This window comes from Nestor notabilis, unplaced genomic scaffold (assembly GCF_000696875.1).
Source record: "Nestor notabilis isolate BGI_N333 unplaced genomic scaffold, ASM69687v1 scaffold9074, whole genome shotgun sequence".
NCBI classification, from domain to species: Eukaryota; Metazoa; Chordata; class Aves; order Psittaciformes; family Psittacidae; genus Nestor; species Nestor notabilis.
In genome coordinates, this window is record NW_009924213.1 from 796 (window position 1) to 16,712 (window position 15,917).

The 15,917-nt window shown below is 40.0% G+C and overlaps 1 protein-coding gene across 1 annotated transcript; it reads right to left on the reverse strand.

Moving 5' to 3' along the window:
* Positions 1-351: 351 nt before the first annotated feature.
* On the reverse strand, positions 352-15,854 carry CHEK2 (checkpoint kinase 2). Its single transcript, XM_010012507.1, has 14 exons — positions 15,595-15,854; positions 14,956-15,080; positions 14,541-14,688; positions 13,690-13,780; positions 12,688-12,793; positions 11,388-11,441; positions 10,554-10,615; positions 10,034-10,133; positions 9,323-9,409; positions 8,554-8,717; positions 8,224-8,339; positions 6,785-6,870; positions 1,169-1,249; positions 352-582 (listed from the first exon to the last, which is right to left on the reverse strand). Exons 1-14 carry the CDS (start codon positions 15,842-15,844, stop codon positions 487-489), a joined length of 1,566 nt encoding a protein of 521 aa, XP_010010809.1. The 5' UTR covers positions 15,845-15,854; the 3' UTR covers positions 352-486.
* Positions 15,855-15,917: the final 63 nt, after the last annotated feature.

Sequence of the window (15,917 nt, forward strand, 5' to 3'; positions counted from 1 at the left end):
GGGTACACCAAGAAGGGAACGTTGTTGGAGGACAGATGTTTTTTCACCCCTGGGTATCCAGAGTGGATATGAACCAAAACCACATACGAGTGTGGTATTTTTTTCATCCAGATGCCCATGGATGTTTCTCCATCTGGTTCATGTACAAGAATTGCCGTTTTATCATTAACATGGATGTTAAACATCAAATGTCTCAAAGCACAAAAGATCTCTGCAACAGGCACGTATGAGAAAACCCAACTCATGAATGTCTTAATTCCTACTTGATGTGGGTTATTTTAGGCTTTAGTCTTTCATAATCAATTTACAATATGTGCCTTTCATCAAAAGATGCATGCATACACAGCAGTCACTTCAGTCTTACAAAGTTATTTTTATTTAGCAATTGCATCTTCAACATTTATTCCATTATTAAGATTTTTCTTAAATAAAAAAATCTGCTTTCCATAAAAAAGCTGTAAGTAACAAAAGTCACTTTCTCTTTTTTCACCTCATTTTCTGCAATGACGTCGAAGGAACAGTACGCTTCGAAGAGCCAGATTCTTCCTCATTTTCATGGAGACGCTTTCTTGTGGTGATTGGCTAAAAGAAAGATGCAGCAGGATGGCTACGTGCAGGAAGGTAAGACAGAGCCTGACTGCTTTGTGTGCTACAGAATTAGAGATGTTGGATAAACTCTCTGTGACCAAACAGCAACATTACTAACAACCGTTTCTCTACCAACATCTATCAATTGTATTTGATCCTTGTCATATAAGACACTGCCCCCCAGCTTTACTTGTCCCTAGTTTAAAATTCTCCTAATCAGCACCCAGTAATGAAGGTCACAAAACCAGTCTCATTTTCACTAACATTAGAATTTTTCCTTGAATACCAAACATTCATGACTCGAATCCATCAAAACATACATTTCAACAATTTAATTTTCAATGTATGAATAATCTTTAAAGCCTTGGAGACTGTTTCTACACATTTAAGCAAAGTGTCTTGCTAAAGCACAGAAGTCCATTGCTTGTATGCAGAAAGGTAATCAGCAGACTGCTACATACAGCCAAAATGCACATTTCTCTAAGTTCTCAAAATTAATTTATTTCCTTATTATGGATACTTTGAAATCTAGTTTCTCTATGCAGCAAGTATTAATCTTCAAATCCTCTGTTACACGTACCATCTCTGACGCCTGCTGTGGGTTCATACTGGCACATGTCTGAGAAAGTAGCTGTTGAAACGTACTCTTCATATCTTCATCCTGTGAAAAAAAAAAAAAGCAGTAACTCTTAAGTAGAATATGGAACGTTTAAGCCTGTGGCAGGGGGGTTGGACCAGATGATCTTTAAAAGTCCCTTCCAATCCAAACCATTCTGTGATTCTATGATTCTGATATGCCCCACAGTAGAATTTTGAGCAGGTGGTTTATGTGCAGTGCTGGTAAGAAAAAATAGTTCTATTTCATTCTACAAATACACAGTTTTCCCTTAATAACTACTTAGCTAATACTAATCAAGCTAAATCTGAACTTGCACCATCATTCAACAAAGTGTAACAAACAGCACTGAAAGAACAGAACGTACGGGCTAGGAGGTTGTGCAGGTAATTCATTAGGCAGCATTAGAAGAAGAGGCCTCATAAGGGCTTGGGGCCTGCTCTCACCAGAGTTAATCACTCTTAAAAAAACCTATTTTCCTTACTGCCTTACATTTTGTTCTCATAGTGACTTCCCTTTCTAATAGCATATTTTCATTTCCCCTAGCTCAGCTTCATCAGTATCCCAAATTTGGGTAGTTTTCATTTGCAAAGCAAACTTGTTGTACACAGTAGGTAGAGAAGAACCAGCTAGAACACCCATACCCTAAAATAAAAACAAAAAACCCCACCCACACAGCAAACTTTCAAACAAAAGGTATCTTAAAATTATCCTTAATGTAAGTAAGTCCATAGAACATATTAAAGGCTGTAAATGGAAACATTTGGAAAGCATTTCACTGAAGTTTCCCTTTTGAAAACCCAAACGATTATCAACAAATATTGTATTACTCATAGAGCATTCATATCTTTACTAAAGTTCACTGGATACTACAGTTCATTCCCTGTGTACCCAAAGTGGTAAGCCAGAAGCTGCCATCAGTGGAGGGAAAGTGTCTGGGAGAGATGCACTGCGAAAGAAGTGAGCTTTCAAGTCTCAACTGTGCATAACCAGGCCTGGCTAGAGGAGCATTAACAGGAATGAAGGACACCACAGGGGTAAGGGCAGCAGAGATCCTTTGTTAAGAGAAGCTAGCATAGCAGAAAGTCAGGCATGTTTCAAGAGCAAAAGCTAGCATGTAATCTCATTCTGGTTCAGTTGCCAGAGACTGGGGTGCTCTTGGTATATGCTGGGCAACCTCAGGGAGCCGGACATCAGTCCCACAAGTCAGTTAGTTGACATAGTATACTCCCTGTTTTAAAAAGAACTCTCATTCTCCCATTTCAGCAATTTCTCCTGCAGGAATTTTATGAGAATGGGTTGCTATGGATTACCTGTAAACCCTAAATCAGACTTCCAAATGTGAAATCGGGTCTTTAAACCTCTCCCAGGACTAAATGAAGTGTGCTGCTCATCGTGATCTCAGAGATCATTTCCTTTGGCTGAGCTGCGGCTGTATATTCACCAACTGAACAACTGATCTAGAACCAAAACCCAGACATTTATTCTAAACAACAGACTGAAGCTAACAGGTTCTGTAATTTGGTTCTATTATCCCAGCACAGATTGGGAAACTCAAAGTGAATGAATAGGAATTCACTGCTGAGGCAATTAGAAACAAGGATCATTGAGCTCTGAAGGATTTCAAATGTTTCAACTGGTTTTTGGGGGTGAAGGCAGAGGAGGGGGTTCTTTTTCAAAGCCACAAAGTATTGCAGTATCTCCTTTTTTTGGTTTAACTATGTTCTGAAATGCTACAAAAAGGCTTTGATGTGAACATCCAGTTTATTTTATATAGAATTAGGACTTGACTTTCTTTTTCAGTGTCGCCTGTTTTGACTGTGGGTACATTTGAGTTGATGGGCAAGATAAGATAAACATTTTTCCATTTATGTAACAAACACCTGAGTTTTTCTTCAGCATGCAACAAAACTGATCCTGTCCCATTCTAATCCCAGTGAATTTTTCAGAGGAAGAAACAGGAATTAATTGTTTATATGCCTTTGAAAAATGTTTTATTAGGACCTGGTAAATACAGGTAAGACATCTCCACTGTACTTGGGTTTAAGCAGCTCACTAAGTTTTAAAGGTTTAGATTTAAGCAAAGAATGGAGTAAGCAGCACAGGTATTTAAAACACTAATTTAAAAGCACTACTGGTTTAAATAAAGCTGTAGAAATTGTTCTGTTTGGAGCATATGCTTGATTTTAGTATCTGAAAAATTCTCTAGTGGACCCAGATTCATTAGAGAGGACTAGCAGGCATTAGCATGGCACCTCATGCTCTGTTACGGTTTTTCCGTACTAACTTTTAGAGACAATACTTACAGACAACACAAGAGGGAGTGGGGAGCCAGTAACTCCTTCTCACTACTGACAGTAACAGGACTCAAGTTGCTCTTTGGGTTGTAGTATTCAACGTGTGTGATATCTAGAACTGAACATATGGGATATTGGCCTTCCAAGCAGGCAGTGAACATCACGTATAAACAACTTAGTAACAGCCCATGAAGGGAAACAGTTTAAAGAATGGCATCTAATGCTAGATGACATTTGGATTTTCAGGTATGATGTTTCCTGAAACTTTTTGACCTGTCTTCGAAATTAAACATAATAGTAGGAGGTGTCCCTAAAGGGAATATAGAATCAAGATGCTAACAACTTGAGTCGACATACTGAAATATCTCAAATTCTTAGCTTGTCTAAATCACTGTCATATATTTCCCCTTTCCCATTAAGCATGCCATCAACTCTTAAAATTCAGCGTTGCAGTTTATCAATAACATTTCCTGCTCAGAATTATAATCTAAATGTAAGAATCTATACCCAGTTAACTCACTGTAGAAGTTACACACAAAAATACAGCAGTAAAAGCCAGGAAATCTGATGCCCAGCAGTACAATTAGGACAAATCAGAGACTTAAAAACAGTCTTCCAAATGCATTTTCTGTCACAGGAGGCTGCCAGTTGTTGAGAAGTGAGTGATACTCCCTTGCTTCCACCCTGTTTCTTATGCTCTTTACCTAAGCATCTGAAACCAGACACTGTTCCCAGCAGGGGAGTATGAATAGCATTATGCTTAGCATGAGCAAATAGAACCTGTTGTGTGGCTCAGAGGTAGGCTGGGTGACTTTCTTCAGCCTCCTCAACCAAAAATATCCAGGAAAGCTCACAGGCCACTGGTCACCTCTGGAGTGCCAAAGTTATTAAAAGACCACCTAAAGACAACCTCTCACGAACCCAACTGGACTGCAACAGGAGGCAGGGAAATGACTGCCTCCCACTCAGCTTGTTCCCCAACCAGGAAGATTTACTCATACTCATCATGGTAAGAACACAGTAGTCCTGGACACTTGCCAGAAACAAACTCCGCAGGATTCTGCACTGCCTGCCCGCACAAACAAGATAAGGAAGGAGGAGGTGGTCCATCCTATCAGCACCACAATCAGATGTGGTCTCTAAAAAACACATCTCGATCCCCAGATGTTAAAGAGTTCTGAGTTGCCTCAGAAAGGATGCAGAAGCTGCTGGTTGTATTGAAAGAAGGTATTCAGCAGAATCCTCATGCCTCTTCTGCAGGCCTCTCTGCAGGGTCTAAACATTTGAAAGGACAGACTAGCTACAGATGCAGACTGGGCTTTATTTTCTATTAAAAAATCCAGAGATCCAGGATTTTCCATTCAATCTAGAGCAGATCATGGAGGCATACAAACGCTGTTGAAACAGGGCTAGAGTGTGGCGAAGAGCAGCTTAATAACAGTTTCCTTCAACAAAAATAGAAAGGCCTGTAAACCTCTACTGTTGAGCTGGCACCACACCTTTCAGAGAAACCAACTGGCTGGTGGGAATTAGTGACAGAAAAGCTGGCACTAAACAGAGCAACAGACTTGCAGCTTGCTGAATGGCACGGCACAGAAGTAGAAAGAACTGTACCTATCACCTGTGCTCAACCACTAATGTACAGTGTTGACCCAGGCAGATATTTGGAAACTACCTATTACAAGTATTCCCAAGCAGAGACCATGAGGAGCTCACTGTTGGTGTTTAACCATTAACCACTGAAGTCTGATTCTTTTAACATCAAAATCAGTTTCGTCTTCCTCCCACAAAAACAGCTGTTTTGAGGGAAAGGCCAGAGATGACAGGACTGCAGGAGCCCGGACACGCTACTCAGCTAAAGACGATAGACTGGAATAGGACCTAGTTTAGCTTGACAGAACTGTTCAGTACTCTACAATGCCTATAGAACATGATCCAGAGTCAAACATCAGTTGGATAACCACAGAATAGTGACCACACAAAATGAGAAATGCCTTCTTCCAGCTAGACAGGCAGACAAGTTATAGAATCTGACTCCTTCTCCCTTACCTGAATGCAGGTTACTGAAGATGCATTAGCCATGGGATACTGCAGATATTGCCTGAGAAAATTACCTCACTTGTCAAGGACCCAAACTGCTTTTAGCCACCTTTATTATATGACAATGTAATAAAGATCACAAGACCAAGAGAACAAGAAGCTCTCCTATACAGGTTCATACGGCTGCTGCCAAGGGTCCTGACACACTTAGCAATAAGACACATTCTCACATGTGTCAAGCTGCATCAGGAAGTAATCAAACTGGTCAGGGCTGAGAAATGCCCACAGCCTGTGCAGAGGGGGCATATGAGGTCACATGAGCAGCAATGCTGTTAGTTAAGCCACAAAGACAATGGATCATCCAGCTAATAAAGAGAAAAGGCAACAGACATAAACCCGAGGATAGTGTGACCACTTTCGAGAAGAGAGGAAGAAGTTACTGATTCCTTTTTCTCTTTGGCAGAAGGGTTTGTGATGTGGCAAGGTAAAACCTACATATGGAAACCTCATGGCAAGGTGGAGGGCAAAGGAGAAGTCAAAAGGGAAATCAAGCAAAGATGTTTAGGGTGGGAAAAGGCACCGAACACCATCAGGCAAGGCTACAAGACTACAAATAGCAACGACAGTTGAAAAGGACCATGGAATTGAAGGATTTAGAGCTGTCCACCAGGAAGATGGTGGCTACGGTATCTGGGCTAATGTCATCCTACAGGCTGGGGTCTGATGGCTTTTCTTCCTACGTCATGACGCCAGTAAAACATACAAATAATTCCTAATTATACAGCCTTTTCTTTCTCTCTTCTCTCTCCATAAGTAGGCAGCAGGATCTCTCTGGTCTTACAACAGCAGCAGAACTGTTCAGCCAGCTGGCCGGCAGCAGTGCATGCTTATGAGAAGCACCAAATGACAATTGCTTTTCCGCTGGCTACTGTCAGAGACAACCTATGGACTTCAGCTCTGACTGACGGTAACGGTTGTTATTCCTATGGAGCTAAAGAACTGAAGCTCTTATGGCCCACCACTGTATCCCTTTTATGGTATCCTCCAGAGAAGCAGGATCAGGCAACACATCACTGGTGGCCACAGTAGTCAGTGTTCCTCTGCTTCCTTGCAGAAGCAAATTACACTCTATCAGCAAAACCTTGTAGCATTCAGGCTACTGAACTGCCTTTGCATTTACGTGAAGAAGTTATCTCCAGAACAACCCAGTTTTGCAGTACTTCAGTTAAGACTCAGTTCCTACCTGAAGCCAAGGATGCTCTAAGGCTTCCTCAGTTGTAAGACGCTTGCTTGGATCCACTACTAACAGCTTCTTCACAAGATCCAGAGCTAAGGTAATAAAAAGAGGTAGTTGACATATGATCAATAAATTCATTACCTGAAAATAAGTTCTGTAATAGGCATACATCAAAGCTACGTGCAAAAAAGTGTCTTCTAACATTTCAGAACAATGCCCAAAAATACTGGCTGGGCAGATCCCTTATTTTTTCTATGCACAGGGAGGGCTGCAGTCTGCAACCATTCTTCCTCCACATGCACGTGATTCAACGCTTTTCAGTACACCAAAATTACCAGCAGATATAGATATACTGAGCATGTCTACCATCTATGCTCTGAGCATGCAAAGGAAGTTCAGCACTTTCCTAAAAGCTTCAGTATTACTGTGGACAGGCAAAGATAGCTTAGTTTAGTTTCCTGGTTTACGGTGTCTTGGAAAGGAGATGATCTGTCTGGGAAGATGGAAGAGACAAGACATACATGTGTGCTCAACATCATCACATAATCATTGTTTTCTTAGGAAACTGCTTAACAGGCACTGTGAAAAATACAGCATTTATGTCGTATTTTATGACTCCAAATCTTCCATAAAGGACTTTTGGCAAGACTTACTTTTCCTTGTATCTGATTATTCTGTTGTACATACCATTAGGACTATGTATGACCATAACATAATTCCCATTCTCATGTATGTCTGACTTATTATTGAATAAGCTTGAAGTCATTCAGGAAGAAGTTGTATTTGGTAAGCTTATTAGAAAAAAAATCATCACATCATTTATTAGAAATTCCTCTGCACATACAAAGGAGTATCCAAGGCAAATACTACAATTATTTTGTGCATATAAAATGTGCTCAAGAACAGCATGCAGACAGTAACTCCCGTTTCAGGTTGCTATACAAAACCACAAATAGTTCTGCAGACTATTGAGCTTAGAGTGGCCCAAACTTAATAGCTGATTCCACAAACATGGCTGATACTTTAAGCACCACTGAAGACTAGCACCACTAAATTACTCTTAATACTTCTAACTCATATTCCTTGAATTCCTGTCATTTTTAATTCCACACTTGAAGAATCTTTGAGCAAGGCAAAGTTTTCAGACGAGCCTGATAAGAGTCAAAAGAAAAAGCAAAAAGAGGAAAAATAGACCTAAGTGCCCACAAACTCAATATTTCTATAGTTAATAAAGTGAAATACTACTAAGAAATCTCTTCAATGAAAATGTACCTGCTCTTTCCAATGCTTCAACTTAAAAAAGAACAAAACATTTTTAAGAGACTACTTTAAAAACTAAACATATCAAGAAGCAACGTACCATAGAGCTGAAAGGAAGTTAAAGGAAAACAAAAACTACAAGAAAAGAGCTAGATACTCTGCTACCCCCAGCGAGGGAGTCATACCCAGCTGTGACACATGCTTCCATTCTTTTGAAATGAACGTGTATTCTCCACGAGTGATTTGATCTCTCAGGGACAGTTGAGTATTCTGCTCATTGAACGGTGGATAGCCACACAAGCTATAGAAAAGAAAAGATGCTAAATAACACAGATTTTGTCATAGCAAGTGAAACACTAAAATTACACATTTAAAAGCATCTGCTAACATAGCAGGTTTTCACATGTATATAGTTTTAAACACGCTTTCACTTCCTAATAGAAGTACTGAAGTTGCCAAGTCTTGAGCCATGTCAATGACTGCCCAATGAAAGTAGCATCTACACAATATCTTACCATACAAAAAGAATAACTCCTAAACTCCAGCAGTCCACAGCTCGGCTGTATCCAGCAGTCCCAAGTGAATTTAGAACCTCAGGAGCAAGATACGTGGGAGTACCACATAAAGTTTTCATAAGAGAAGTTTCTCCAAGAATCTTGGATTGTCCAAAATCTGTAATCTTGTATTTAAAAATGGTAACACCACATTACATATTAGGACTGATTGTACTACAGCATATCATACTGTCAACATACATCAGGAGGTAACATTGAGTTTCTTCCTTCCAAGTCAGTTCCAGTACATGACTATGAACAAAATTTACCCCAAACTTTATTAAACATTCAGTAAACAAAACAGAGAATGGGAAAGGGGGAGTAGGGAGAAGTATAACAGAGGATCACACTTTACACTAGCAAAAAAGTACTCTCAGATTTGGATGTAAATGGACAAGAATAATAAAGGAGCTGTAGATTATTAGAAGGGATTACTTGAAACAGTAAGCAGTTTAGCATGAAAAAACCCCAACCCTACCCCCCCCCAAACTCCATTTGAAGTTATGTGCTCAATTTAGTGCTATAAAAGCACATTTCTCATTTGTTCAGATAAGTGTAGGCATTGAAATAACCACAGAAGTAAAATTAAAATTATGAAAAACCCCTCAATGTTTCACAGTTTGTATGACTAATTCCACAATATTTTTTTGTTATGTTTAGCTAAATATTCAGAAGACTGGGAAGGAACACTCCCAAATTTCTAAATGAACAAGAATGTAAGTTTCCTTACCTTTATCAGACATGTCTCTTCAGAGGATGAAAGCAGCACATTCTCTGGCTTTAGATCTCGGTGTATAATTCCATTGTCATGAAGATACTAGATACATGCAGACCAAAGAAAAACAGACTATTGACGTTTTTCAAGTGCAAGCTTTCCAGATGTTCACTGCTCTCTCTCTGCCGTTGCAAGATATTAAAATTAAGTCAAAATGAAAAAGAATTGATCTGAAAGCATATTCAGGTCCAGTTAAGTCTGATGTAGAAAACAATCTTGCAGAAGTTACTAATGAAATATGCTTACCATTTCATCAACTTACCTAAGGGCTCAATATTGAGTATTTGAGATCTACTGAAGTAGTCTAAATCTGTTGTCTGCTGAACTGAAACATTTACTCAGGAGCGCACAGTAAAGCATCTGATCACTACGTTTTCTGAAGGCCACTATACTGATGGCTCTTTGCCCAGACACTACTAGAAGTCACACATGATAATCCTGCCATCAATGAGCACAGCCTGGATTATTACTTTAGTCCTGTTACTAACAAGTAAGAGTGTTTGAATGTTCTTTGACTGCACTGAGGTAAAGAATCTTCTTAAACCAACTTGTCAAGAGCGCTGTGCTGATTGCTTGCACAGGTTTCAGAACTGACAAATGACAGAAAAATTCATCTGAATCATATGCATAACCATATTTCTCTTAGTAGAGTTTATGATTATGTACCTTTACAGCCAGCAGCATCTGATAAAAATACAACTTGCAGGTAGCTTCTTTCATCTTGACTGGCCTTGACACTCTGTCATACAATTCTCCTCCTTCCATCCTAAAGTAAAGGCAGGTAACAAGTCAATATATTACTTCCAAAAAATTAACCTAATTGGACAAGACCGAGATCAAAACATTTGGCTACTTTAGCTACAGAGGAAGAATGTGCTTCTGAAAATGAGTAAGCAACATCCTAAACACAGCATATGCACTACTGCATTAGGCCTGATCTCCCAAGTCTTCACTGGGAATTGTGACAAGGGTTCTGATCAGCCTCTTCTTACAAGCTCAAAATCAAAAGAAGTAGCAGCAATCCACAACAGCAGCAAACTGGGCAACTACCCAAGCACTAAGTGCCTGCCCAGCAGAGCAGGATCACTCCCCAGTCACCCAAGTTTCTGATTTTACAGAGGTTTTGGAGAACATGGCTATGAAAAATACTGTGTTTTCTGCATTTATTTTCAAACAAGTTACTTACAGTTCCAACACAATGTAGTAATCCTCTGCTTCAAAGAAGTTTTTGATCTTGATTAAGCAAGGCTAATAAAAAAGGGAACACAAATGGACACACACAAAAAAGTAGAATCATTTGTAAAAAGTAACATTATCAAGAGTTTATCATCCTAAAGCTCCTATTTCAGTCTGATTTCAACCATGCCAGTTAAACTAACACTTAATACAACTGAGCTGTACCCCAGGCTTTGGCAAACTCTTAGTATTCAAGTCTGTTGTCTTCCCCCCATACCTCCACACACACAGACATCCAGCTCCTGCAGTGACTACAGCTCAACAAATAGCATTTTTTCCAGCTGTGAGTCATCATATCCTCAGTATTTTCTTTATATGCAATAGCACATTGGAAGCAAGGGAAAATCAATTAAGGTATGGAAACTTTCTACCTAAGGAAAGTAAACCAAATGCCTTTTGTAGGGCAGGGGAGGATGCAGAAGAAAGAGGGGATACAAGTTCAGAAAGCTCCCAGTGGAATCTAATCTTTCTATGTAGTCGTCTGGCAGTATTTCCAAAAACAGGTATCAAGGACAGATTTCTGCAACAGTGGTTCAGGCTGAAACTGTGAAATTTCTTCCCAAATTTACATTTTAGTTATTCAAGGTTTAAAACCCTCAAATCTGCATATCCTCAAATCTGCAGCTAAAGTGTTCAATAGACTTATTTACAAAAAAAATTATACGCATCCTTTAACATATTTTCTAGACAGATAAAATGGATCTTTATTTACTACACTGAAGTCAGCAAACTACAGAAGCAGAGTAGGCAGCAAAAAGGAGTAAAAATGTACAGTATCACTCACATGATCTATTTTCTTCAAAATTTCAATTTCTGTACTGATATTAAAAGCTGGATTCTATTAAAAAAATCAAATATCATACAGGTAAGACAGTGCTGTTCTGGAATAAGACACATCAGAAATAAGAGAAAAAAAAGAAAAGCCATTGTTTCATGTCCCTTGCTTCTTTAAGTGACCATAACATACAGCCTTTTTCCATAAACCCATCAGGTGCCTTCAGTGAATAAAACTAACAGTCTGCTTTTACTGTCCGTAGCAAGATATTGCTCCAGACATACTGTGTCACTGCAGGTTAGAAATCTTCACCTTATTTCCAAATACACCAAAAAAATCTTGGTGAGCATGTACCAGTATTGTTCTCTAAACACCTTTCCTCCCTCCAAGATGCTTTCCTCATGGGCTAACCCTGAAATTAAATGCTACTTTCTTTGAGCCTTCACAGCAAGGTGACATAAACAGATTCTTTTAGCTGTGGCTTAGGCTCAACTCATTAAATCAGCCCAGCAGTTTTTTTTCTCTTCCACTCCAAATCGTCTTTGACCACACACAATCAAATCCACATACAACATTCCCATGCAGTCCTGTTTTGCACAACAGCATTTCTCAATAATCATAATTCCTAACAGCATTTCTTAAGCTTTATTAGAAATGTTCCAAAGTTGCATTTTGCAATTTTCAATCACGTTGATGCCACATATTCATCTGCAAATAACTGTACCTCCTTCTCTGAACTAGGGAAAGTGTAGGCTGTAGCAGAAGCTGTCAGTGATCTTCAAGTACACAACCTTGCACTGTTAAACATTACCCAACTTGTATTTCTCCAGCATACAAAAGTATCAGTTCTACACAGTACTGCAATCTTCCTGTCTGTCAACAGAGACTTCGGGTCAGTGCCAAAGAGGTGAATTTGTGTTTTCCCACTTTCTGTGCCATGATCTGTAAATGTAATAGGATGGAAGACTAATCTCAAGACAAACTCTCAAACCTGCCACTTACGACTAACTCCACTGCACTGAAGCCTCCTGGCATCTCTTCCTCAGCCGGCTCCCTTTCAACCTCAGAATTTTTGTCTTCACAAACATATTTTCCAATGCAAGTAGTAGTTTCCTACTTGTCAGTTTGAACAGATTCTGTATATTTTATCTGTGCTCTGAAGGCCATTTTCTCATCATCAAAGAAATTGATACATCCAGAAAGAAACTGGTCTTTAGTTTAAGAGAGCTGGGGAGGCAGCGAGGTTGCCAGACATTCCAGGAGCACTGCAAGACAGCCAACAGACAGAAAACCAAAGAAAACCACTTACTGCCTCAATCCCACTCGCCAGAAACTTCCGTTTATTGATGATCTTCACCGCGACTTTGTTACAAGTGCTCTTCTCAAACGCCAGTTTGACTTCTCCACAGGCACCACTAACATAAAAGCACAGCTAGGTTAGTGCTTGCAAGTAGTTCACAGGAATTTGCATAACCAGTACAGACAAACAGAATGAAAGCTGCTGCTTTCTAACTTTCTGAACATGGCATGTTGTCAAAACTTTCTCAGAAAGCATTCAATACTTGGGAAGTCTGTTTAAATAGCAAGTGATGTCAAGGGCCACCCATTCAAAATGCAGGAGTAGACCTGTAGAGTGACTACTCTGTTTGTACAAAGGGTACCAGTGAGCATCAAGGACAGGCTCTGCCAGCATTCCCATCACACAAATGCATTTAAGAGAAGAGAACCTCATGAATAGTTCTCTCAACACCAGACTGCACAAATCTGAATAGGCATGACAATACTTACACTAAGTAGCAATTACATTACAGAAAGAAATCCTTGTATTTTGCACTCAGATTTCTTTCCACTTAACCGTTCTCCAAATTCTTTACCATCTTTTTCCAAAAGGTAAAAGAACAGCCTCCACTCAACAGCCTTTCCTCTCCTTCCCAAGAACACTTCTTCCCCATTCTGTCTGAAGGCCTCACCAGTGTATATTCTAACATAAAGCTTTTCCTTTTACTTCCAATAATTAAATCAATCTATGGAATTGTAAAACTTATTAATAATCTACAGACTTTATTCTCTTTTAGAGAATAAAAACCCAAACAGTTTCACAGTTAATGGGAGGTTACAAAACCCAAGCCAATTATGGGAATAAAGTTAAAATCCTGCTCTAGCTGTTGAAGAACAGGTTTATTCAGGCATTCACATTCTGGTTTTATTTTTTTTGTGGCAGCAGCTCAATGAACTCTGGTTAATTCCAGCCCAGGGTGCTAAACCCAGTAATAAAATGAATGCTGAATACTGCAGAAAGCCGGAAACTTACCTTCCCAAAGTCTTGGACATGATATATTTCTCTCTGAATTCTCGAGGAAACACCAACTGATCATCCACCATAGGATCAGAAAATACAAACACTAGGAAGATGAGTGGAAATCATGTTCCTGTTATTAACTTTAAAATTTTATATAACAAGCAACTATGTTTCCTGAGCTTTTATAGTCAACAACGTAACTAAGAAAGTGCTGCCTGCTAGAACAAAAACATACATATATTTTAAAAGTTAACTGCTGCTCTGGATGACACCAGCTGTGAGTTAGCCACGTGGTCTCAGCACTGAACACTGACATCTTTGGTATCACCTTCACAACAGTGCTTAATCAAGAAACACTACATTTAAGGACAAAATAGGCAAGAATTTTGATGTCACAGCAGGTAGTAAAGAGAAGTGACAATCAGGAAGGTGGCATCTTGGTGCAAAAGCAAAGACAAAGAAACAAAACCTCAATCCTGCTCATTTTTTATGAGGGTTTTTTAATTATTATGCAGCATCTGTTAAGTACGTGGAGTGTTTTCAGCTGCCCTTGAACAGTCCATTCCCTGTTCCCTCCACGACATACAGAGCTACTGATGCACAGAAGTGTTTCAAAGATAGGAAAACAACCAGAAAAGTTTATACTCTGGTGCAGTGGTCCCTGATGCAGCTTCTTTTAAGTTTTCTTCGGTCGTGGATGTGGATATGGGTAATTTTTACGTGAGTGCTAAACCAGCAATTGATACCTGTATTTTAACAGCACTCATGAAGCAGCTCAGCTGGCAAGAAACATATTCAAAGCACTGCAGAAATGACCATGTATCAGCACAAGAAGAACCTACTTGTGTTATAGGACATTTTACCCTTATTAGTCTGTACAGACAGTGCAATTTCAGAGTTGTGAGTCAGTGGAAGCCTGTTCCCTTTTCCAATGAGCTCTCTGTTAACAAAGGTTCCATTTGCACTGTGGTCTTCAATGTAGGCAACATGTGAACTTCTTGGACCCATTTCCTTAAAGAGAAAAAAAAAAAGGAAAGATAACTGGGGAACAATGATTTTTACTGTGAAGACATGAAAGATTGTAGAAAATTACTATTGTTGGCTCAGGAAATCAGGCTACTGAGGTTATTTCATAACGAAGCATTGCCAAAGGTCTTGTTAAAAGAGTCAACACTGAATGCACTTAAACTTTGATTTCTTTACGATCTGCCCCCACCAAAGCCAATCTGTTCAATTATGCCAGGATAGAGAGAGACAGCTGACCTTTTTAGCACCTACCCTGAAAATTCGGAAGTGCTTCTTGCTATAGTTCTGGTAGAAGCCAGTTTCAGACAGTCCTAGCTTAGAAAAACTATAGTCACAGCTTTTGTCTCTTCCGAACCAGTATTCATCATTCACACAGTCTATAGAGGAGGGGGAAGTAAAGCAGAGAGAAAACAAAATTGCAGGAAGTTATGAACTGTGGCACTACATAATGATGCCACAATATAATGAGCAGGGTAACAAAGGCAAGAGCCTTCTCATACGATCAAGTGTCTTTGTCTTAATTCAGACAAAGCACCTTGTAGTATCAATATGTTGCACAATACTGATTTTACCCTCTTTAGTCAGAGCAGTTTCCAGTTCACCTTCAGCAATACAGACTCACGTCAACAAATTATGAAACAGAAAAATGAAGCAAGTAACAAAGAACATGAACGCCCAAAACACCTCTAAGTCCATGGAAGCTGTGTATCTGGTACTCAGAATAGACTGGGATGTAGTATGGAATACGGCATCGCTGCAGAAGTTGTAAGCTCGTACTTAACTTTGCTTGTACCTCATTTGCAAATGAAGCCTCTGCTCTGTACCAAACCGCCCAAAGCTTCTCTGAGGTGCCACAAATGAGCCCAGGGGCTTGTCACAGAACCAACATACCCCAGTTGCTGAAACCTTTCCCGAGTGCAAAGAGCCGACCCCACGGCTGAGGAACAAGCTCTTCAGATTCCTGGTCCTCAGGGATAGATGGAAGCTCCTGGGTAGGAACAGTGTCCAAAGAACTGAGCGTCCCCGAGCTGGAGGAAGACTGGCTGGTGCCTTGGGACCCGCCGGAGGAGGAGCTGGTACCGCTCTGGGACTGCGGGGCGTCCTGCGGCGGCTGCGCTTCGCGCCCGCTCTCTCGAGACATGTCGGCTTCAAAGAGAACGTGTAACAACCGTTACAGCGGGAGAAGACACCGGCGGCCGAGACCGCACCGCACC